Source organism: Mus musculus, chromosome 7, assembly GCF_000001635.26.
Source record: "Mus musculus strain C57BL/6J chromosome 7, GRCm38.p6 C57BL/6J".
Taxonomy (NCBI): domain Eukaryota; kingdom Metazoa; phylum Chordata; class Mammalia; order Rodentia; family Muridae; genus Mus; species Mus musculus.
The window spans coordinates 90347758-90373466 of record NC_000073.6 but is presented as its reverse complement, the minus strand read 5'-3'; the positions used below and the strand labels follow the sequence as shown (position 1 = coordinate 90373466).

Genomic DNA, 25709 nt, shown 5'->3' with positions numbered 1-25709 from the left:
CCATCTTTGACTAATCTTCAGTGAGTGATATCACCCTACAGTTGCTTTTGAAGAGACAGAATTTCCTCTTCCTGGCATGTAAACTTCCACAAGTGACAAACTTAGCTCAGTCAAACCACACACATGATCAAACCCTCCTGAGCAGAAAGCTTTGACATTTCTTCCTGGGACCACTTTAAATTTTTTTTGTCAACTTCTTTTAAACAGACAACAGTGTTGGCACGTGGTAGGCATGCAAGCAATACTATTATGTGAAAGACTGCATGCCTCTGGGTCAAAACTTTTCCATGTCACTGCTGAGGGACCTGAGAGCACGGAGGTCACAGAACAAGTGGCAACACCAGGACTGGAATGTGCAGACATTCAGTCCCTGCTATCTAGACAATGGACAGAGCGGCAGAAGAAAACCATCAAGACTTCTCACTTTCTCCAGGGAGTTATTTTAGTGAAAAGAACTCTGAGCATTTCCCCCCTGTCCACAGATAACAAAGATAAAAATAGCTAGGCCAGAAAAATAATATTTACCCTCTTTTGAAATCTGAAATAAACCAGCTTTTCCAGTTTTTGACTGCTCGGGTTTGGTTTGTTGCAAGGAGTGATCTTCCGGCAGCTTGGGGCTGTTGAATGGATTCTTCCTTTGCTGGGGAAAAATTGTGTTTATTAAACGTGGTTTAAATGTCATAACAGCGACCCCGTGTTACCAAATGCTTATGAGCACACATATTTGATAGCTTTAACCAGTCCAATCTAGGCATGTTAGGGCCTAGAGCAACTGTTTAGTTTGGTTAGCATAAAATTACTCTGCATAATACAAAAGACATAGGTACAATTATATAAAGTATATGCATAGCCAAAGTCCTTTGAGTCAGATCAGAAGTGCATTTTATTGGTAACAACGACCCTGATTGATAGTAAAGGTCTGGTCAAGGGCAAGGAAATCCTAGCTTTCTAACTAGGTCAGATTCTCAGTAGGGCCCTTCCTACCACATGACTTACTTACTACATTAGATAACCGTTCTTTCAAAGTTACTTGCATGATGACTTCAGTCATCTTGAGGCGCTTCATCATCATTACTATGGACAACTCTGAAAACACAGGCTTAAGTACGTTCAGACTGGCTTTGTTGCTGTTTTGAGACAGGGCCTTCCTACACAGGCTACACAATGGCCTAGGCTTCACAACATTCCTGCCTCTGATTTTTCATATTAATATAACTGACTATAAATGATGACTGCTTGTAGTTTTACAAATAGTCAGTTTCTCCTGGAAACAGACCTCCAAGAGACATTCGAGAAGCTATGCCTAAAAGTAAGGACCGTGGTAGAATGGACAAGCCACATTCCATAGCCCACGAACGGCAATGCCATAGAGGATTTTTACCTTTCACTTTTTTACCAGAGTCTCACTATGCGTCCTAAGCTGGCCTGGAACTCCCAGAGATCTTACTGTGTCTGTTCTCTGCTCATCCCAAGGCCTGGGATTAAATGATGGGTCACCACCTGGCTCTTCTAAAAACAATTTTAAGGTTTAATTATGTGTATGTGATGGGGGTGGGTACTGAGCATGCAGGGGCTCACAGAAGCCAGAAGCATTGGGTCTCTGGAGCTGGAGTTACAGGCAGTTAAGAATCTCATGTCCTCTGCATGAACAGTGAACTCTCTTCAGCACTAAGGCAACCCATCTCTTCTGCCCTTAAATTGTTTAACTATTGGGGACAGAAAGAAAGCTGGACCTTTAGCAACACAAACATAATAATTATCAACTTTATCCACCCCCGGAGTAACTTCTTAAACTAAATACCCAAATTATGTACATCTGATGCACACAATGAATTATAGGAGTCTCTGTATTTTGTTTTGCTTTAACATGATGGGAAATTTGGCACTCTTGCCGATAATGAGATTTTAACCATCTGGGCTCCATCTACCTTGGGCAGAGACACAGCTGGAGTCCTCGTACTTTCCTGGGACATATCAATCACACTGGAAGCTGGATCCACCAAACTGGAACTGCAAAAGAAACCATCACTCAGAAAATAAAATCTCACCCTGTCCGAGGCATCGATCATGGCTCCACGGCCAAGAGCTTCTAAGACAGGAGAAGTGGGGAAGGTTACAAGATCAAACTGCAAGAAGGGAGAAGAAACTGGGCTCCAGCCATGATTAGGGACCAAAACAAAGGCAATGGTGAGACAAAGATGTAAGGGCAGCATGAGAGAAGACAAAAACACCTATTAGGGTCCCTGAAGACGTCCAGGGTACAGGCACACAAGAGGTTCACTCACAACTTCAACTTGCAGAAATGAACTCGTTTCAAACTTAGATCTAAGATAAGATACACGTGAGAAAGTGAGCAATGGGCTTTATGGCTGAAATAAAGTCACAAAATCTTAATCCCATGGCAGTGTTCCTCCTAATACATATAAAATATAACTGAAGCAGAGACTGGATAAGGCAAGTGACCTGCCAAGGAGATAGAATGACCAAGTCAGATAACTATACACAAAAGCTAGTGGGTTACAGCAATCTCTTATGACCATCGTTCCAACAAGCTAATAGATGAGTTCTTACCCCGGTACAAAAGAAAAGTACCAGAAGGCCATTGAGAAAGTGGGGGATGGGTAGATGGCAGCTATTTGAAAGAAGTCCACAGGATTTTCTAAACCATGATGCCCTTGCCAAAGGCTGCACAGCCCCCGGGGTGAAAGTAAACAAAGAGTGCCAAGAGCATGATGAGTTGAGCAGGCCACTCCCTTGACTATGAGTAAGAAGAAAAGTGGGTCACAGAATCCCAGGACAGGAGGGAAATCTGCTTGCTGAGAAGGCTTGCTCCAGGGAGCTTTGCCATAGACATAAAAAAAAAAAAAATGAAGTCACTGTTGGCTGGAACTGCTGCTCCCTCTCAATCTCTACCGGTTCTTAGTGACATCAGAATCAGGAGCTTGGAAAAATCCTCTGAAGGGGATGGCTTTTCCCCTCATGGCAGAGGAACAGAAACCCAGGCAAGGAAACAATTCACCCTAGGGTCATGGAACCTTGCCAAAGATTGCTGCCACTAAACCCCAAGGCTAGCAATTTGTGGTTTCATTTCTGTATTTGAACTGCTATTTTTTTTCTCATTAAGCTCTTAAGAAAATCATCCTTCCTTCCATCACCTTCCTTATTGATCCAAAAAGAAAGTACATCGGAGGAGGTGTCATTTACAGCCCCGTCACACAAAGCCAAAGAAAGGGGAAGGCAGGACATATGAAACGGAAAATACAGGAAGAACTTGTAATGGAACCAAAATCTGGACATAGTTGATAGGAAATCTATTCCTGTACTAGGTGGACGCAAAGTCAAATTAAGTTGTCAAAAAGAAGCATGGCCACTGATAGAATTTGGTGTCCACATGAAAGGCCAACACCTCAGAACTGAGAGGCCATTTCTCTCCAGTGTCACTTTAAGTGGTCAGTAGGGGAACCTAGCCAATTACCCAGTGCTAGGTAGACCATGGGCCTTGAGGAGAACCTACAATTGCCACCCTATTAAACTAGCACAATTCCTAACTACATTTTAACTATTTGTCCTTATACCCACATATAACTTTATCCTTCATCCATCACCAAGGAAAGTTCTTTGCAACAGATAGTGACCATTACAGAAAAACATAACAGGTCAAAATGCAGAACTGTGCAGCCCAACCCCAACTGATAGACAGATAACACAACTTCTGTACCTTATACACAGGGATCATTGTGGAAGAGGGGACAGAAAGACTATAAGAGAGGGAGTTTGTTGTAAGATTGTGTCTCCTAGAAATGTCAGAGGCTACACCCATCGAAGTCTTACCAGAGTGGCTGCTGAAGTGTGAGCTGAACAAGAACAGCTCCAATAGCCATGCTAACACGAATGGGGAAAGCCCATCCATACAAAGCCTACCATACACAGGAATGCTGAGAGCAAGAGAGATAGTCTTCCTCGGGAAGAGTACACCAATTAATTATCCAATAATGGCCAACTCTAAAACCATATACATACAAGTAACATTAAGCATTCCGAACAGGTTGTGTTTATTCACACAGGTAACAACAATTGAAAAAGAGGCCGTGGATGTGAAAGAAAGCAAAGGGGAGTATATTGGAGGGTTCTGAGGGAAGAAAGGGGAAATAAATGTAATAAATTCCCCACAAAATGGGCCAGTGTGAAATCTGATGAACAGTATACACCAGATGCCTGACACAGTGTAAATGATCTCCTTTATTAAGTAAAGCAGCTGGAAAATCGGAGGGTCTGACCCAGACACGGAGACTGGCTGTCACCAAGGGGCAGACATGTCCTAGACATGTCCTTATTATATCTTACTCCTTCCCACTTTCTTATTTACTTATTTATTTTAATTAGGTATTTTCTTCATTTATATTTCAACTGCTATCCCAAAAGTCCCCCATGCCCCCCCACTCCCCTCCTCACCCACTCCCACTTCTTGGCCCTGGCATTCCCCTGTACTGAGGCATATACAGTTTGCAAGACCAAGGGGCCTCTCTTCCCAATGATGGCCTACTAGGCCATCTTCTGATACATATGCAGCTAGAGTCACGAGCTCTGGTGGTACTGGTTAGTTCATATTGTTGTTCCACCTATAGGGTTGCAGACCCCTTTAGCTCCTTGGGTACTTTCTCTAGCTCCTCCATTGGGGGACCTGTGTTCCATCCAATAGCTGACTGTGAGCATCCACTTCTACGTTTGCCAGGCCCCGGCATAGCCTCACAAGAGACAGCTATATCAGGGTCCTTTCAGCAAAATCTTGCTGGTGTATGCAATGGTATCAGTGTTTAGAGGCTGATTATGGGATGGATCCCCGGGTATGGCAGTCTCAAGATGGTCCATCCTTTCGTTTCAGCTCCAAACTTTGTCTCTGTAACTCCTTCCATAAGTGTTTTGTTCCCAATTCTAAGAAGGAGCAAAGTGTCCCATTTTCTAACCTCAAAGGATAAGTTATCTCTGCATTCAGGCTCCAGAGGCCCCAGTTGCACATCCTGATTATAACTTTACTTACTAGAGATGAAGCCAGCTTCCCCCTTACCGAAGTCTGTCCTAGCATTCTCTGGTTAAACATAGCTGTTGGCCTATTCATGTGCCTCATGGTGGTTTTCACTCAACTCTGTACTGCATTGTGTGCCACAGTCAGCCCTGTCATTTTCAAGCAAAATGCAAATCTCCCCTCCTGCAGCATAACTTGTCTCATTATTACACATTTTATTGACACTTTACACAAAAGATCTATATTGCATCAAATTGTAATCTTTTAATGGCCAGATAGAGTATATTTTGTTCCTTAGAATTCCACTCCTACCAGAGAGAGGTAGATGCTGTCATGAACCAATAGATGTTCAATGTATTACACATGAAGACATTTTTTGAGATAGGGTGTTACTACATAGCCCTGGCTATCCTGGAACTCTCTATGTAGATCAGGCTGACCTTGTCCTCACAGAGGTACACCCGTGTCTGCATCCCAAGGGCTGAAATTAAATGTGTGAGCCACCATGCCTAAATGCATGATGAGATTTTTAAACTGGGAAGAAAGCCAAGTACCATAGCCTATGCTTTGTAACTTCCTTCTTCCATACATTTTTCAGAAGGGACCTGTGATACCAGAAGTCACACTTGGAAAAAAAAAAAGGCATATGAAGATGATTAAAACACTAGGATTGATCCCTAGTGTTTTAATCATCTTCATATGCCTTTTTTTAGTTTGATTTTAAAGTTAGTCTGATCTCCTTTGGAGCTGTTAAGTTCCGTGGAGGCTACTGTTGTGTGTCTCCCTCACAGTCTGGCTCTGTGTTCGGCATGTGGTGGTGCTCTGCGATGCTTCAAAAAGAAACAAAAACACATGAAGAAGTAATCCAGAGACAAACAAAGGGAATGAGTTAGTATATACACTCTAAGGTATTTTTGTGAGCACACACACTTCTTTCAACACTATAACAGTCTACACTGCACACTTCCTGAACATGTTGCCATCCAAGTATAAGGCAGTTTGATGTGCCTATAGAGCTTTTACTACCATAACAGATTGGAGTAAATCTAAAATCTGATAAGATTAAATATTCTCTTGAGAGCTTGCTATAAATAATTTTGTGGGCCAGACATCTTAGAAATGAAGGTTTCTTATTATTGAATTTTCTATCAAACCTTCAGGGGCCTGGGGGAGGGACAAATGTATGGATTCATCTCTATTTTCTTCAAGAGCAAGCTTGTATCTTACACTGGGCCTATTGCTGGGGTTTCTAGCAAATAGCTAGTTCTTCTGGTAGAGGGAGTGGACATACACAGAGAAAAGCTGTTCCCGAAGGAGATCATTAGAGTAAGGTAATAGTATTTCAGAGCTGCTGATGAAGTTGGGGTTTATTGGCTCTTTTTTCCACAGAGGGTAGGAGGGAGGATGGTGGCAGAGTGAGCGTTAGGGAAACACAGGCTCTAAAGCTGCCACTTTGGTGCCCTATGCCAATATACAAAACAGCATCTAATTCTTCCCAAACCAAAGGTGAGTGGGATGCTGGGAGGTTAACGTTTTCAGAAGAAACAATCAAACTCTTTTCATTCAGAAAAAAAAAATGAGCTAACATCAGGGAATGAAATAAATACCATAGTGAAGCCTAGCTCTGCCCCCACCCCCACCCCAACTCATTTCAGAGAGATTGTAGCTTATGGACAGTACGCATCCTGACAGCAGCCAGCCTCTCTCCTGACTCCATGCCTTCCAGCTTCCCATCCTCCATGCTCCAATCTCAGGGTTATGCAGATTTGAGAGGGTTTGCATTCAAACCTCCTTCATCTTTCCCTGCTCACCAGTGCCTGGGAACCCACATGTGCACACTTTGTATTACTGGATCCTTTTGTGTCCTTCCAAGCACCACAGTGCCTGTGTAAGCTGACCTCTGATAGGTCTCATGCTCTATCCAGCCTGCTTCTCAAGAAAGAGGTTCTTAAAAACAGTGATGCAATCTGGGGACTGTTGATTCCATTGTTACCTATAGTTTGAGATTCTTCTTCCTTTCTTTGTATTTTTTATTGTTGTTGTTTGTTTATTTACTTACCTCTGGAGTCTAAAGCGCCTTATTTGTTCATCAATTTATTTGCTGATTTGTCTTTTCACCCATCTCCTCCCTCACCATTTAGTCTTTATTTAATAATCAGGATCTTATCAATTTTTTTTTGTTAATTCATTCACTCACTTTCCTTCCTTCCTTCATTTCAGAGGTCATTTGCTTGGCACTTGTCTAGGGACTAAGAGTAACTTCATGGACTAAACGTCCCTCTCTTGTTATCGTCTGCTTCCTGGAGGAAGGAGAGCTAAGGACCGTTGTGAGGACCTTTGCTCAAGTAGCTCTGTGTGCATCTCAGGTAACCCTGTGTGCATAATTGAGAACATCTGTGTCCCTAACATATACCACAGTATGATCTACAGATCTATTACATTCTGTATCCTGTCTCCATTCCCTCATTAGTTTCTCTCCATCTCTCACCTAAAGTGCTGCAGCATTCCCCATTGAACTATCTAGCCCAGGTCTGCACACTGTTGCCGCAGAATTGCTCTGAGAAAAGAATCATTTGGTAGCTCCTCATGGATTAACAACAACAAAGAGTCTAGCTTCTTGGTCTGCATTCTAGCTTTGCTAGGTTCTTCCTTACACACACTTATCTACCACACATACCTGACCAGCCACACCAGATCACATCCACTCCCCAGCAAACCAGGGGATGTCAGAATGTCCTATCTAAACAACTGTCCCATCTAATACAGCTTTATCATCCCACAAGAGTCATCCTAAATGTGACTAGGTCCAGAATGTCCTTACCATCCCTCCACCCCAGCCCCATGGTGGATAGAATCAGCACTGTTGGCTGTGTTCTCAGCCTTTTCAGTACTGCTACCAGCTAGGCCTGGTAGTCAAGGGCTACAACTCTAACTACTCAGACAACTGTGGCAGAGGAGTCACTGATTCAAGATCCACCTAAGCCACAGAGTTCATTCAAGGCTAACTTGGACAACTTAGTTAAGACTCTAAAAAATATAAAATGAAATAAAGCAACCCTGGGACTTCTGTGATAAAGGGGCTTGTTTAACATGCCCCATGCCCTGGGTTCAATATACAGCATGGAATTAATAAATGTAAAAAGTAAATCCTATTATCATAGCAAGCACAATTATAGTCAGTCCCTTCTACAGAGAGTGGCTTCCTAAAAGTTGGGGGAGTGGGGTGCGAACCTCATTCACCTTTGAATCCCCTGCTACCATCTTGTACATGATAAATACTTACAGCGTTGACTGACAGAATAAACAACTGAATGAAGAGTGAACTTGTGCCTCTAAAGAACTTCTCACGCTATTAGATGCACACAAGACATTAAATGGGTTCTCTCAATGACTCACAAAGATGGATATTTAAATACCTTATTTCTATACATATACTACAAGTAGATGTAGGCATCTTGTGAATTAGTGACTATATCTTCACCATGCATACCTATTTATATTCTCTTTATTCTATTTTTCTTTGCATTCTATACATCCTAACTCTTTTTTTTAGGCTCACATTTGTCAAAGTGGCTATAATGAAAGTAGTCACTGACGTCTATTGATGTCATTTAGTTCTTGGGCCCCTTTCTTACAAGATATCAAGACACTGAGGTGAGTGTTACTTTTAATGGCCCTCCTATAAATTTGCCTTGTTTGGTTGAAGACTTTGAGCTTTATAAAGATCCTTGTAAAAAACAGCTCTTAAATCTTATAAACCACCAGTCCTAATAATTTTTCTAATAAAGCTTTTATGGTACAAGGGCAAGGACCTCTCAGATATCTAATTCTTGCCTGGCTAGGCCTTCTTTTTGCTACACAGGAGCTAGAGGCCTACTTGCTAGGATGGCACAAATATGTTTGGATTTGTAGTTTAGGAAGGTGACTGTTGAGAAGAAGAAAGGAGATTGAAACTTCCAAGTTCATAGGCTTAGAACTTAGTAATAACTACATAGGCTTAGTAGCAGGGGAAAGTCAAGTATTCTTTACAATTTGTTTTATATAATTCATCCTTCCAAGAGAGAGGATGACACGGGCAGGCATCTGGAGGGTGTGTGACAGGGAAGAGGACAAGAGGCTAGAAGAGAGAAAGAATTGGTAGCTTTGAGTGCATCTGAGCAATATTTATTTTAGATGTCTCAGCTAGCCTCTCTGTAACTCTAGAGATTAAGCAGTTATAAACCATCAGAGGGTAAGTTGTCAAAGGTGGCATCAAGGAAAAGAGAGAGAGACACATACAAACAGCGAGAGATAGAGAGAAAGAGAGAGGAGAGAGAGGGTGAGAGAGAGAGATACAGACAGACAGACAGACAGACAGACAGACAGAGAAATGAAAAGGTCCACCCTTTTCTGGGTTCATTCAATCTAAAGAAGTGCCTGTAGCAGAGACATCAAAGGCTCTGGTTGGTAGACACCTATTAGACTCTTAGTGATACCCAGGGCTCCATACCTGTTTAAGGGAACACATTATTATCTCAGATAACAAAGACTGGCTTCCAATGCCAGACAGGAAATGTTACACTTCACTGGTGGGCAGGGCTCTGACATACAGAGGGAAGAGCTTCTCTGGTCGTTATTCTGCATGCCTCACTTTGACTAAGCTATGTCCTATGGCTTGTTGTGTACACATGCTCAGTGGTGATTTTAGGAGGGGATGTGATATGCTCCTGATGTCGGGTTCATGGCCCAATGGCAACCCATACTGCTCACCACCAATTCAAGGTGACATAAGTACATGATGGACTGAGAGTATGTACCCAGGACCATTTATAGCAGTTTTTCCAAATGCCCAGTTGACAGTGATCTACTGTGTGCTTGTTTTTCCTTCTGTATTTCATTTCTGTGTTTTACAGAAAGCATCAGCCTGTGATATTTCGCAAGTTTAAAACCAAAAGGAATCAGGCCCTCCACCGTAGTTTATCAAGTTCAGCAAACACCATCCAGCTAAGTTAGTCACCAGGACCCCAGCTGCTGGTGACCAGATTTCCAGCTGCCCTTCAGGGGACAGTGTTCTCTGCTCATAACCCTTTCTGAGCTTCCGAGTGCCATGGCTGTAAACAAAGGTGAGTTCATGGAGAACGCAGTGGGCTGCCCATGTCTTATTGCTTGCTGATCACCCATAGCATTTTATGAGTGGGCTCCAATGGTCTCGTGGCTACCACACAATAAAGGCTCTTGTCACCATGCCTAGGTAAAAAACTGCATGGCCCAGCCTCACATCCCCCAACTTTTCTCTCCTGGCTAAGAAAATATTGACAGGTGCTGAGTCATTCTATTGAAAACCACTTAGCCTGTAAACGCAGGCCCCAAAACACACTTAACACACCCAGCTCACAAAGGTTAAACAGCATAAGGGGGTAGCCCTGCAGGAGATTGACACCAAGAAAAAAATGGTGGCCTCTGACACGGAGAGGAGGAAGTACAGCTGACTGATTACCACTCATGCCACGTCTCACAGAACTGGTCTTAACTAAGCAAAGCACCCGAGACACGCCTAGCAGCTGTGTGCTGCCCTTCTCAACCACACTTAATCTGTGTAATATAACAGTAGAATTGCAACGCCATCGGGAAGTTGCCAGTTTTTCTTCTTCCTAAGAAATGCTGACCAGCTCCCATGTTTCCTTTCAGTTACTCTCACAACATCCTAGTAAGGTAACCCGGTTCCAGTTCACGGATAAGAGCCAGAAGGTCTGTCAGAGGCCATGCAGAAAACAATGCACATCCAAATCACAGATCTTAGCCTGGAAGGAGGGAAGGAAGATGGGGAATGCCCACCATCCTGAGGGGGTACAACAAAAAGGAGTTGAGCATCTTTGCCTCTCAAGTCCTTTGTGGTGGAATGATGACCTGGGGGGGTTGGGGGGGGGAAGGGTCAGAATGGGAAGTCTGGGCTTGATCAAACAGTGGGATAAGCTGTTTGCCTCTGATGCTTCCTTCTTGCCTTGCCTCTTCTGTAGTGCTGTCTGTTCCCTCTGCTGATTAGTGCTCCATGCTCCTCAGGCCCTGTCATACCCAGATTCTAAGATCTGCTCCCAGCTCCTTGCTCTTGTGTCTAAATGACCATCGCTTTTCTAACCAGGGTTTCTAATATTTTGGCTTTATTTGTTGTTGTTGCTCTTGTTGTTTTATGAAAGTCTTATTGTAACTTGATATGCCATGCTTAGTTGATATCCCTTAAAGGCCTGCTTTTTTTCTGAAGAGAAGCAAAGGCAGAGTGGATCTGGGGGTAGAGAAGAGGGAGGGGTGGGAGGGGAGAGACTGGGAAGAGAAGAGAAAGTGGAAACAGTGGTCAGGATAAAATTTGTGACAGAAGAATAAATTTAAAAAGAAAAGAAAGTATCTATCAGGGGCATAAGCAGGCAATGGGGTTGGGGGCGGGACACCAAGAGGAATGAGTAGAGTGTCACCAGTTCTTGAGGTTCTTGAAATGCTATATTGAGTATCGTCCCTACTTAGTGGTGCATACTGTATGCTATGAGCTATGGTAAGAGTTCTGCATTTACTGTCACCAGGGGGGTTTTACCCAGCAACTGATGGGAACAGATGCAGAGACCCTCAGCCAAACATTAGGTTGGGCTTGAGGAATCCTGAGGAAGAGGGAAAGGAAGAATTGTAGGAGCCAGAGGCATCGAGGACATCCCAAGAAAACCCACAGACTCAACTATCCTGAGCCCATAGGGGCTCCTAGTGACTGAATCACCAACTAGGAAGCCTGTATGGGACCTATGCAGACCTTCTGCACATATGTCACAGTTATGTATCTTGGTCTTCTTGTGGGACTCCAAACAATGGGAGCAGGAGCTCTCTCTGACTCTGTTGCCTGCCTTTGGGTCTCTTCCCTTCTACTGGGATGTCTCATCTAGCCTTAATAGGAGAGGATGCACTTAGTCTTACTGCAATGTGATATGCTGTTTGATTTATATACGTGGGAGGTCTGCCCTTTTCTGAAGAGAAATGAAGGCAGACTGGACAGGGGAGGGAGGACAACACTGCGAGGAGAGGACAGAGTGGAATCTGTGATCAGCATGTAAAAAAGGTAATTAATTAAGTTAAAAACGAATTTTACATTTACTAGTTATTTGGTTTCCTAATAACTCTGTTAGGAGATTATTAATCTTGTTATATAGCGGGGGAGGTAAAGGTTTAAGAAATTAAAGATACTACTTTAAGGTCACATATCAAGCCAAACCTTAACCTCTAGCCAACATAGCAGACAAACATAGATGACACAGAAAATTAAAAATGGTCCTGGAGGAAAACGGTGAAGCCCATCACTCATGGGAAGTAGGCAATTAACAGTCACCTTATTAGAGTCAGTATTCCATTTCTCACATGGCATGACTTAATCATAGTTGACTCTGACATGCCCATTGGTAGTGGTCTTAGATGCTCAGCCTTCTTTGCCTTTAGACTGTTGTAAATATCTCTGATTCCACAGTGCCTTGGTCTCAGACTAATGTGTCCCACCATCAAAGACATTGTCTTCATGCCAGTATGAGGTTCTGAGGTGAGTTGTCTCCACTGAGCCCATAGAGGTAAAACAAAATTTCTCTTCCCACCAAAAGGTATTAACTGTGACCTCAAGAGAAAGATGCTAAGGAGAATACCTGTAAGTACCTAAAAGCAACTGAGTAAGTCCCCAAAGTTTTGGAGCAACATAGTCCCATAGCTTGTTACCTCTTGCAAAGGTCAACAAATGTCATCCAAAACTTTTGAATAAAAGCATCCAGAAGTCAATAATGGAATACAGAGGAGAATGCATTTTACAGGGGTATTTGCTATATACTACATGCCCACGGATCTGAACCAGTTCTGATCAGTCCTTATCAGTCCTCTCTGTCCTGCCTGGTTTTGGTCCTTCAGGTCCTTCAGCATCTTTCACTCACCAGATTTAACAGTGTGATCAGGACTCATCTGTCCCCTGAAATGAACTGTAGCACTCGCAGACTCCTTTACCCTACCCTAAGAAAATCTTTAGAACAAATAAAAACCCACCACTCCTGATAATGGAAGAAACAGCCATTCGACACTTTGACTCCGAGGTTGAGATCTATTGCAAATTCTGAAAGCTAGAAAAGACGCTTGTCTAGGTCTGCACCAGACCCCAGAATTCCCCAAGCATCACTCAGCCTCACTCCTATGAGTCCTGTCCTGACTTTGTACCCCAAGCCCACATTTGCCTACCTAACACATCAAGCCATGATGTGTCCCACAAGTTGTGTCATACCTTGGGCCTGCGGGATCTGTGTCATCTTCTGGCTCTTCCACAACAGCTATCTCTGGAGGAAGGACAGCATCTTTGTTAACATTATTCACCCAGCTCTCCTTTGCCCTCATTGCTGTGTCCTTATTCTGCTCAGCTGAAACAGGAAACAGTAAAGATAGAAAGGTTACCTCTCTATGCTATAATCTATACCCTTCTCGGTGGCTCCTATCAATAAGGGCTCAAATCTGAACCTCAGGCCTCCCAACTGCCAAGATGACCACTGGGTCTCAGGACCAAAATGATAGTTGTGAGAGAAATTAGTAGATTTCCCTGATTTCAGATCCTTGCTTCCCAGTCTCCTAAAAGGATAGGCGTGCCTTTAAAGGTACAGGCACCCTAGAGATCGATGAAGCAAAGTTCTAACCTCCTTTAGGTTAATATGACCTGAATTGGAGGCAGGATTGGATATCCTTAGGCAAGAGATGCTCAGAGTGGGATCCTTATCAAGCATTAACTCAGTCCCAATCACCAGCTAAATGCAATGCTTGACTCTGCGGTACAAAGGTGAACAAACGATCCTAATTTAGGAGGTCCCTTCCCAGTGCCTCTCCTGTCCCGTAGGTCTGTCCACAAATCCAAATTCTAAGTTCTCCACTCCACACTGCTTGAGTGTCATCACCCCATAAAACCTCTGTGCCACGTCTTCAGGAAGGTTTCCTGCCTCTCAATACTCAGCACTCTCTTCCCGAATCTCTGTAATTAGCACCAGCTGAGTGGTGATTAATGACCAAGAACTGTGCTGAGGTTTTTTTTTTTTTTTTGTGGACATTATCCTATATGGTGAAAGGTATTGTCCAAGTTTATAAATTTGGAAATTGGATATTAAAAAGCTCAAGAAAATTGCCCAAGGCCACATTGTACATGCCAAGAATATGTTCATCAGTGTTAAGATGGGACAATGTTGGGGCTTCCAATTTCTAAATGAATTCCAAGGTGGAATCTATCCCCTATTGAACTTGCCATAGGTCAGTCTAGCATCTTTGATTGCAAATGGAACCACAGTACTAGCCAGTACCACCCAAGATTTCTTCTGAGCTGAATATGCTTGAAAACCAAGAGAGCTGGAGGCAGCACACTTTACATGCTTAGAGGTCAAAAACTTATCTGAAATAAGTATGACACAGTCCAAAGATTTTCACTCCTAGCTCTGCCATTTAGCAATAGTATGACTGCTGGCAAGTTAACCCTAGTTGCCCGATAATATTTATAGAAAAAGTATACGCATCTTACAAAATTGCTTCTACAGTTAAAAATAGATAATTAGCATTCATTATATATCAAATGCCTTAAAGATGCTATTTTTCTTTGTCTATAAGCTAGATCTAGAGTCTTACAATGATTAATCTTGAGTTACGCGACAAAATGAAGTAGTGACATAAAAAGAATTCTAAATAAAATAGTCCTTTAAGTGATGTGTTTGGATGATTAAAGAAGAATCACGTTCAAGATCATTGAGTATGAGACCTGATTTCATATGCACATGTGCATGCACACACACAGTGACCCATACAGACACATACATATGCACACACACACACACACACACACACACACACACACATACACACACACACAAAGCCAAAGAAAGACATGCACATTCCTCATAATTCCCCAAGCACCAAGGCTACTACATTTAAAGGTGGTACCCAAACAGTTGTCTTCCTCTACAGCCTACTACTTAGCCCTGCCCTCATCCATCCAAATTCAAGGTAAGAGGATTTTGACTGAGAAGGCCATACACTATGCAAAGCATAGCCAGGCACAGGTGGATTGATTTCCTTCCGCATATTTCAGTGAAGAGTCTCACACCCTTTCCCACCCTCCATCCTAAACAAATGTCAGCTGTGACCTCACCTGCCGCTGGGAGCTTCTTCCTTCTCATGGATGCTCTGATGATGTCAGCACCGTGGATTTTGTCCCTGTGTCTTTTTGCCTTAGCTTCATAAAACCATTGGCCACTCATATTCTTTAGTTGTTGGTCATCCTTAATTTTTTCAGGCAGATGTCTGCAAAGGGAAAAAAACTTTACTTGTCTGAGAACACACAGTAAATAAATGAGCTCACTGTGATACTACATGAAGAGATTTGTAAATACACAGGCAAAATGAAGCTCTTCCTAATTTATGTGCCACAAACTTCCAAGATGACTTACAAATGTTCTGCTTTGACTAAAAAAAAAAACTAATCAGAAATGTCAGGCACTTTTTAAAAAAAGATTTTACTGTTATGTGTATGACTCTTTTGCATGTACGTAAATGCACAATGGATATTTATTGCCCACAGATGCTAGAAGAGGTCCCCCTAGAACTGGAGTTGCAGGTGCTGGGATTTGAACCCAAGTCCTCTCTGCAAGAGCAGCAGGTGCTCTTAACTGCTCTGCCTGACATTTCTCAAGAGCCCAATCACATCTTGGTTGCAGTCTTCTCTAGTCAAATGGGCACCCTTGAGAGGAATGATGGAGAGCGCATCCCTGGCCATCTTCCTCACCTGCATAATGGGGGAAATACCCCATCTCATAGGGTTTCCTGTTGGACTAGTGTGTGATGAGCAGCTCCCAGGCTCTTCCCTTCTCAGTGAAATGAGTTTCCCAAGCGACTATCCTGAAAGCCTGGAAGGGGAGGGGGCATGATGCTGTGTGTGCTGAGGCAGGATGAACAGAGGCGGCACAGGCAAGTCCCATCAGTACAGAGGTTGCTTTTAAAGGTTCCATAGTCATCCACGCTCACTGAGCAACTGACACCTAAGCAACAAACTTACTGGTGCCATCCTAAAGCATCCCTAACTTCTGCTGGTTGTGGGAAAAGGTGTTGGAGTCAATGAGTCTTCTAACCTTCACATCCTTCTAGTCAATAAAGTCAGAATTCCAAGTCTGTCTCTTCATCCTCTTAGAGACACCCTCAGTAAAGTCCAATGAAAAGCCCTTGGGAAACTTAGAACTCTTGAAAGACAATGTGTTGCACAAATCCAAGCGGGTTCATTCAAGCTTAGATGCTCCTTGTCTATGATCAAGTCTGTCTTAGCCAGGTAATGTGAGTGGGGCTCATAATGGCTGGGCTGGGGATGAGGACTGCACATAGGCACAGGTGGAAAGGGAAGGAGCTGGAGGGGCCTAGCCTCCTCTTTCTTAAGTATGCTTCAAGGAAGTGGTTCTTTGTCTACCAAACATAAACTCTCCTCTAGTATTGCCTCTCCTGATCACCTAGGAAGAAGTGGTTCTGACCCGAGCATTCTCATCACATTCCTTAGTCACACACCGTCACAAAAGGCTATCTACAAATCCTGACAGGCACAGCATCATTACTTCCCAGGCCTCAGCCACCAAAGGATCAAGTGCTTCAGATAGTTTGCTCATGGCTTAAGGCTCTTGATCAAGCAGACAGTCCCTGCTGGGCTGCTGGCGGTAGTTCTTAATTTTTCTCCTTCCAGAAGAACCACAGTTCTGTCCAATTAAAGAAGGGGAAAAAAATCTACCTGTTCATGATCAGACTGGGCATGGAAGCAGGGCATTCATTCCATATATATTTGCTTAATGTCTTAAACACAATATGCTGGCAGAGGGCAGGAATGTCACTTTTTGGATTTATTTCCCAGAAGGCACTCCCAAGCCCCAGTTGCCAGCACACTCAACTTCTCATTGTTTCCAACACTGCTCTTCTGTTATCTGTAGGTATTAGTGGTAGAAATGTCTGGCTGATACTATAGGCTCTGGAGGCTCTCCCAAACAGGACCAAAGCCTAGTTTGAATTCCACCTAAACATGACAATGGAAAGAGTAGAGAACCATCCTACATTTCAGTCTCCTTGCTTGTAAAGATGGGGAGGATAAGACCTGCTTTTGAAGACTTTTGAGATAATTTATTGGCATGCTAGCCTGGACGTACTTAGCAGTGCCCAGCTCTTGTAAAGAGGCCGATGACCTCTGCACATCTTTGTGTGGCTTTGTCCAGCTGCTCCTCCCACTGCTGCTTCTGCAGACTCAGCCTGAGCACCACAAAGACACACTGTCTTTTTCCTTGTTCCCACAATACCACCCTTCCTCATTTACACAGTATTCCTAGGCTCTGTTTATACATCTCTTTCACTCAGTCATTTGTGGATGCAAGCTCCTTAAAGATAAGGCTTATATCCTTATCACCATTTATAGTTCTGTCATGAAGTACAGAGACTGGCACAAGGTTGGTACCCAGTAACTGTTTGCTGAGTAAGTCATTGAACAATTAAGTGATCAACAGCCACAGTGGTCTGAATAAGAAAAGATACAAATGAAGATCCCATCACTGCCAAGTTTCAGGGGACCAGAGGCCACCATAGTGGCAGAATTTCTGATGAGGTAGGACTACTCATCTCTCCTCAGAACAGGAAAAAACACACCATGACATATGGTAACCTGTTGGTGTACCACAAACCCTCATAGCAGCGACTCCCAGTTTCTCTTCATGAGATTGTTTTTGCTAACCAAAAAGTACTTTGCAATAGAGCCTTTGGAGGTCTTTGCAGCCTTGGTCTCCTCTCATCTTAATAAGCATCTGCAAGGCCCCAGTGTATGCACAAATGGCACCGAGGCTATGTGAGTCACACCCTCAGAGACACATGGCCCCAGAAGCGGTTAGTCAGCATTGTGGTAAGAACAGGGTTTCTGGCTCTTTTGTTTGAAAGTGGTAAAAGAATAAGAATTCTTTCAAATTTAGTGAGAGCCACTTTTGCATTTTCTAAGATGATTATTGCTGTAGGTTTTTAATATTCTCTGGTTTTTTTTCTTTTATCTTGGTCACATGTAATATTCTGGAGATGACTCCCTATATGTAATATCAGAATTAAGTTCAGTCATTTGAATGACCCCACTGTGATGGTACCAACATCTCTTCTAATAGCTCTGCTATTTCTCCTTTCTTCTGAGCTATACTTGAATGAGCCATATTAGCCCTGGATTTTCTAACTGCTGTACCATCTAGCTGAGGGGAAAAGGGTAGATTTCTTAGGACTAACACTGTTTCTGCTCACCACCCTCTCTATACATGCACACTAGCACAAAGAAGAGACCTGCCGGTGGGCAGGTAGGTGGGAGAACATCACTCAGCCCAGAAAAACCACTGCTCTGTCATCCTTTCAGAGCAAGCCTCTAGTTGTTTTTGCCAGCTGAAAAGTACTTTGCGATAGAGCCTTTGGAGGTCTTTGCAACCTTGGTCTCCTCTCCTCTTAATAACTGGCTGCAAGGCCCTGGTGCACACACAAACAGCACAGGCTATGTGAATCACTCCAGTGTACAGGCCTCCGTGCTTCCATTAACTTCCACACAGTCTCCTTGTACAAGCATGACATTTCATCTCACTCTTTCTGTCTCTCAACGCCCCGCCCCCTCCCAATATATTTTAGGAAAGATGATAAGATTCTGTGACTTAAAAATGACCTCATTTTCTATATGAGATGGTTCAAGTCCAGAGAAGTTAAAAGTCTTGCCCAAGGTAGCACAGGGCCAGGCCCAGAAGATAGCTTGACTCTCACCTCTCCTGCATTGCCTGGGAAAGCCTAACAAGATTTTGGATTCTAAGGTAATTGTCACACTTTATTCTTTCTACCAAGGGACTCATGCATTGATGGAGAGTCTAGAAATCAACAGACCTAGAAAGAAAGTGAATTGAAATGTCCCTTAAAATGATAAGAAACACATTTTTGGGGATGTGGGCAGACCACAGATGCCCATAATCTGCAGAGATTCAGCACAAAGTGGGAACGCACATGGGCTTTCCTGGTGGACCAGCAAGGCTGTCATCTTGCAGGCTGCTTACTCTCTTCCACTCTATTTTCCCATCTCTGGAAGGAGGTTGGACTACACCACTCTGTGGAACTCCCTGAATGCCGCAGCCCCCAGGACTTTGCTTTCAGGGAAACCTCCACCAGAAGTCCTGGAAGCTAATTCTTCAATGAAAAAAAAAACTGTCTTTACTTAAAAAGAAGCAACATACTAAAAAAGCATCTGAGAATCATATGATGTGGTGGAGGTTGAGATGGAATCTACTGAAGAAAAAAAAAAAGGCCCATCTCTGTAGATGTGGTTGTATGCATATGGGGTCAGGACGTGGTGCTGGGGTGGTGTTCAGACAGATACGTACAGCAATTTCCTGCTGGCAGGGTGACGCAGAGCACAGGAAACGCCACCTCGACAGTGTGTCATTTTCAAACCATAAAAGTCTAAAATTACACATGTGTGTGTATAGTAATGTTCCCCCTCAAGGGTGGAAGAGTCAGACAGAGGGACAGAGTGGAAGAGAAAAACATCTATCCTGATGTCTGCTTCTCTGTTCACCTATCAAACATCTCCACTCAGAAGTTATGGACACAAGGTGAGAGTAACTTGAGTCCAGTGCTTGTGACTGAAGTAAAAATAGCACAGAAGACAGATGTGCGCTCGGGGAGCTGATGTGTGCCTGGATGTGCGCCTGGAGCTGTTGCCTTCCCATGTGCAACCCAGAGATCTTACGAGGACATTCTCCTGGGTCCAGGTCCATGTTGTACCACTAACAGCTTAGGTGGTTTGGGAACTGGGCATGTCTCCTGTGTGATACTCATTTTATCATCCATTTAGTCAGCGTGGAAGGCAACATATGACCTACGTCATCCCCAAAGTGTCTTGCGTGGATTTGGAATATGAACACTTCAAAGCAGTAGATGCATGAAAAGTGGCAAACCAGCTTTAATAAGAATATAAACCTTGTCTCTAGCCTTACTGACAAGGGTTCTGAATCAGGGCCTGGTCTTGTAGACAACAGTGCAAGAGCCCTCCACTGTCGTCATCATCATCATGCCTATGGGATGGCTGTATTCCAGAGGCCATAAAGAATTAACATATGAAAGCCATTCACAACTGGAATCTCAGCACACAAGGAGCTGAGATGGAAGGAGAACCCCAATTTGACTACACCACGATTGAGCTACACAATGAGGAACGGGAAGGGGCTAAGAGATGACTTCGTGAGAAAAACCGCTTTCCATACAAGTATGGGTGTCTGTCCTAAATCCTCAAAACCAGCATAAAGCTGATTACAGAAGCACACATCTGTAAGTCCTATATTTCTATAGTAAAATGGGCAATAAAGACAGGAGAGTCATTCATAAGATACCATCCTGATGGCTTTAGTGGTGAACAACAAGAGACTGTGCCTTAACATATATGCAAGTGGTGGGCCAGTACCCAAGGGTTTTCTCTGACCTATACACGTATATCGTCACACACACACATGTCACATGTGCACACATACCGTACACACTTCCAGATTACATAGTAATGGCAGGCTTACTTCTCTAATGATGCTAACTATAATTAACACATCATTGCTTTTTCTTAGACAGCAAGGAGAACTGAAGCTGTAAAATCATGTTAGGAGAACAAACTTTAAATTTTAAATTTTCCAATCAATAATCCTTTAAATGAAGGGTTTAATCCTTGGATGGTAAATTCCCTGAGGGTCATGTCTTCAACCATCTTGAAATACCATTCACATCACTCTCAAGGGCAGGTACTTCATTTATAAGATATGCAATTCAATTTTACTGTTTTAAAAATAGTGGAGACTTTGGGAAGTAATTCCCTGATAAGGAATCAAACTTAACCAGCACCCTCTGTGCTTTTCTGAGAGGTCAAGCTGTGTGAAGTAGGATTCAAATGTCCCTGTCATCTTTGCATGCCAGGAAGAGGAAGAAGCATTTTTAAAAGTGCTTGGTCAGGACCTGGTCATTCTCGGTCTGAGTTGAGGCTCGGAAGGGAGGTGAAGCGACTTGCCCTAACAAGCCACAGATGGTTAACTGCTGGTGGTGAGATTTGACTCCAAGGTCCCTGCATCATTACTGAACTCTCAATGTTCAGTTCTGGAGGAAAATCTTCAATGGACAGCATAAGACATCATGTGCTGGACCAAGATCATGGCTCTGCCACAGAACAGTTGTCTGATCCTGGGAAACTCATGGCCTCTTTCCTGCTTTGCCATCCTGCCTGTCTGTAAAATGGCCGAAGCAGATCAACAACAAGTCTTGCCAGAGCTATCTAGCTCTAACTGACCAAAGAGGAAAGATGAACTCCGAAGGCTTACAAAGGAGCCGTTAAGCCAAAGCCCAAGAAGGATCGTTTTCAGAAATCAGAGACCAGGTCGTGGCCCAGAAACAGGAGAAATTCGGGACCATCCCTACAAGTCCCTTTCACCCAAAAGCAACTTGGTTCCTGAGCAAGAATCTTCTTGTGTGGAACACATCAAATAAACCCTTTCAGAAGTGTACATACTCCTTTGACCATCTGCCCTTTCCAGTGCATACTATCTCTATCCATAAGGTCCTGTCCCTGCCCGTGGTCAAGAAACTCTTGGTGTCTATTTAGAAAGGTGTTCAGGAAGTGTTAGTAACTAGGGCTGGCACAAGAATTTTTGCCACCTCTAAGCTTCATCCTCTTTACAACAGCAATAAAACATAGGTGCCAGAAACCCTCGGAAGCCTGCTTGGCCCTTCCAGAACAGCAGACCCAAGGAGAGGCTGCCAAAGAACACATGGCATTAACTTGGAGGCTGTGGCCTAACTGAGCTCTGTTCTCAAGTGCATCATGGTTCAGTCCTTGCCTTGCCAAAGCTCAAGGTTGTTAGAAGAAGCAGGAGGGTAAAGTTCAGCAAAGGGTTTGTAAACTGTGGCTGGATCATTGACACTCTTTGTGGGGAGACCCCACAGAGTGTTGTAAGTGACATAGGAGAAGGCATGATCCCATTCTCACCACCACAGCTCCATGTCAGCTTTGTATCATGACTGAAGTCCCCTTCTCCACTGGCGCGTCTTGGGAGGAGAAACAGTAGAGATGAGGGTTTGATTTTTACTTCGTGACACCTACTGGTTGGGCAAGTCACCCACCTGTCACATAGTAAATCTCCACGTCCAATCAGCTGGGGTCATCATACCACTCCATTGCTTGACTCCACAACAGAGTACAAAATTGTGAGAGGTGCGGAGCATAATAAGCCCCTTATAACCTGATAAAACTGTTGTTTGTTTACTGTTCTTAGTAGCAATAATCAGGCATGCTAGCACACTTGAATTGAGTGATTTTATAAAGCATTAATGTTTAGTCAAATAAGTCCATAATTTGTAGTCCTGATGTTCCAAAAATAAGCACACAGCTTATTATTCCTTCTGGAGAACTGGAATGGAAACCAGTAAGCTAAAACTGCTAACTAATCTTCAGGAACCCTTTCGCTGCTCTCAAAGCCCATGACTACAGAGACAGTGGGTTGCAGAACCCAGGACCTAGAAGAGGCAGTGAAGAATTAAGTCCAGTTATCCAGCAGCATGCTCTAGTGTTCTTTCTACCATGGAGATGAGTGATCGTGGTAGCAATGTTGACAGAGAATATTTGGGTTCCAATCAAAAAGGGCAATAGGTCAAGTTGATTCCTTCTTTGAAGGATCCAAGTCAAATGCAAACTTGACCTGTTTGAAGAGCACTTTTAATTTTTCTCTTAAAGCCAGACCTAGCAATTTTGAAAGTATTCAGAAACATGAGCTACTTATTTTTTAAAAATCCAGGTCGGACTGGATTATATAACAACACTGCCTCAATCATTCTCCCTTTCTCCCTTCCCTACTCTCTCTCTCTCTCTCTCTCTCTCTCACACACACACACACACACACACACACACACACACACACACCAAACAAAACACTAAACTAAATTTCTTCTTTTTTGTATTTAATTTTTTTCTTTATTTTTTACATGTGGTTGTGCGTGCGTGCGTGCGTGCATGCACGCATGGAGGAACGTAAGGAGACCAGAGGTTGGCAAAAGGCATTCATCCTCAATTCCTCTCCATCTTATGTTTATTCACACAGGGCCTCTCACTGTACCTAGCCCTCACCCATTCAGATAGACCGGCTAGCCAGTAGGCCTCAGGGATCATCAATATCTGTCTTCCCAGCAATGGGACTATAGATACATGTTGCCATGCCTAGCAGGTCATTACGCTTAAGTGGCAAACACTTGAACACTTGACTGAACTATCTCTCCAGCATCTTTTCTGTTTGCTTGTTTGGGTTTTTGTTTGGTTCTTTTTTGTTTTTTGTTTTTTTAAAGATGGGGTTTATATGATAATCCAGGCTAATCTTGAACTCCAGGCAGTCCCCCTAACTCAACCTTCTAAATTCTGGGATTCCAGACAGACATGGGTCATCATGCCTAGTTCCATGACTCGGGGTTTTTTGTTTTTTGTTTTTTTGTTTTTTTTTCGTTCGTTTGTTTGTTTGTTTTAGTGCTTCTGCTTTTTTTCTTTTTTTTTTTATTAGATATCTTCTTTATTTATATTTCAAATGTTATTCCCTTTCCTAGTTTCTCCTCCGAAAATCCCCTATCCCCTCCCCACTCCTTCTGCTCCCCAACCTACGCACACCTGCTTCCTGGCCCTGGCATTCCCCTATACTGGGGCATAGAACCTTCAGAGAACCAAGGGCCTCTCCTTCCATTGATGACTGACTAGGCCATCCTCTGCTACATATGCAGCTAGAGCCATGAGTCCTACCATGTGTTTTCTTTGATTGGTGGTTTAGTCCCAGGGAGCTCTGGGGGTACTGGCTAGTTAATACTGTTGTTCCTCCTATGAGGGTGCAAACCCCTTCAACTCCTTGGGTCCTTTCTCTAGCTCCTCCATTGGGGGCCCTGTGCTCTGTCCAATGGATGGCTGTAAGCATCCACTTCTGTATTTTGTCAGGCACTGGCAGAGCCTCTCAGGAGACAGCTATATCAGGCTCTTATCAGCAAGCTCTTGCTGGCATCCGCAATAGTGTCTGGGTTTGATGGTTGTTTATGGGGTGGATCCCCAGGTAAGTCAGTCTCTGGATGGCCACGACTTGTTTTTAAACGGAGTCAGAGGCATATAGGGTGTGTTTCTATTTTGAGGAATAGGATCTCACTGCACCACCCACGCTGATCTCAAACTGTGAGCTAGAGTGCTCCCTTCCTCACTCTCCTGAGTAACTTGAACTACACATATGTGCAGCACGCCTAGCCAAAGTTTTTCATTGAGACCTTGTTTCTGCTGGGAGCACAGTAGGGAAATTAAGAAACATCAGGAGGGAAACTTCTGTCCAGGAAGTTAATCTAAAATTGGAATGTGTAAGTTTAGGCTGCAAGACAAACTACCAGTTATGCCTGAGAAGAAAACAGTTCTATTTTCTGCAGACTGCCTCTTTCTTTCCTTCACACCCGAGCACCTTTCTGGCCTCTTACCTGACTCTCTCCTCTTCAGCCCTCTTCAGGGCAGCATCCCTCTGCAGAACCTTTAAGATGGCGTCTTGCTCCTCCTCTGTCAGGAAACTTAAGTCGATCATTTTGGAGCACAGCTTCCACAAAAGGAACAATTGTAACAAATGTAGCTTGGGATTCTCGGCAAAAAACAGCTGAGACTACAGCCAGGATGATTACAGGATGCAAAAGTAAATGGTATCTTATTTGGTGGTGAAAGTCTTATCTGGGCTCCACAAAAATTTTAGGCAGATGACATCAAAGTCGTGACAGCAAGGTCCCTCAAGGTAGCAGCGGTCTGTAGGATGAACAGGTCTCAGGAGGAGGATGCATGCCTTGCTTGGGTCTTTAGCAGAATTCCTTCAGTGCACCTTCTCTGGACCAGTCTTAGACACAGTATCTCCACCCTCATCACCATCTTGAGCAACAGCCTCCTTGCTGCATCCTTAACCTGGAGGATCATGAGACAACAAACTCCAGTCAATGCGAAGAATTTTAGTGGTACATTTTTCAGTGAGGGTTTTGCACTGAGAAAACCAGTTCTGCCAGCTTCCTGAGCTCAAGGTCAATGTGTCAGAAACATGCTTCTCTCCAATTCTAGACCACAGAGATGGAGCACACAAAGATGCCTGCCAATGTTTAGCAACCTACCTGAGCAGTGGGGGTTCTTGCTCTAGAAATTCCTGGCCTAAAAAATGATGCTGGAATTCAGCAGGACCAGGGCGGTGAGACTGAGGGCGTCAAAGAATTGTGGGAAAGAAATGGGAATTAAAGATTTGAAGCATTCCACTGGTGTGACTCTGTATTCTGCAATGCAGCAGAACTCACCAAGGGCAGAACTAGAATAGGACTGTAGTTCCTGCTCTTTAGGCTGCACCGCTAACCTTCACTGGGCCTGGAGGAACCTGCCAAGCATGTCTTTCTTCATTTCTGAACACTTATTGATATGTACATATAAACTGGGGGAAAGGAAGAAAGAGAGTTTCAAAACATCCCATCATCCCAGGTCAGCCCTTTTGAATCACGTGATAGGTAAGAATCCTATTTGCCTTGAGGAATTCTAAAGATGGGTAAAATAAGAGGAGGAAATCTGAAGAATGCCATGAGGCAAGATTTTAGA

General features: G+C 43.5%; 1 protein-coding gene across 11 annotated transcripts in view; it reads right to left on the bottom strand.

Moving 5' to 3' along the window:
• Positions 1-25709, bottom strand: part of Sytl2 (synaptotagmin-like 2) — a 108509-nt gene that overhangs the window by 37253 nt on the left and 45547 nt on the right. For 10 of the 11 annotated variants that reach the window (NR_110348.1, XM_006508360.4, XM_006508356.3 and 7 more), the window contains exons 2-6: positions 24575-25040; positions 15183-15334; positions 13290-13422; positions 1929-2010; positions 526-640 (exon numbers count right to left, since the gene is read on the bottom strand). Coding sequence is in view for 10 of the 11 variants with exons in the window: in XM_006508360.4 (XP_006508423.1) it covers positions 526-640; positions 1929-2010; positions 13290-13422; positions 15183-15334; positions 24575-24675 (583 nt within the window). In the remaining variant the exon portion in view is untranslated. The remainder of the gene's footprint in view (positions 1-525; positions 641-1928; positions 2011-13289; positions 13423-15182; positions 15335-24574; positions 25041-25709) is intronic. The other variant, NM_001289584.1, reaches the window with a different exon arrangement.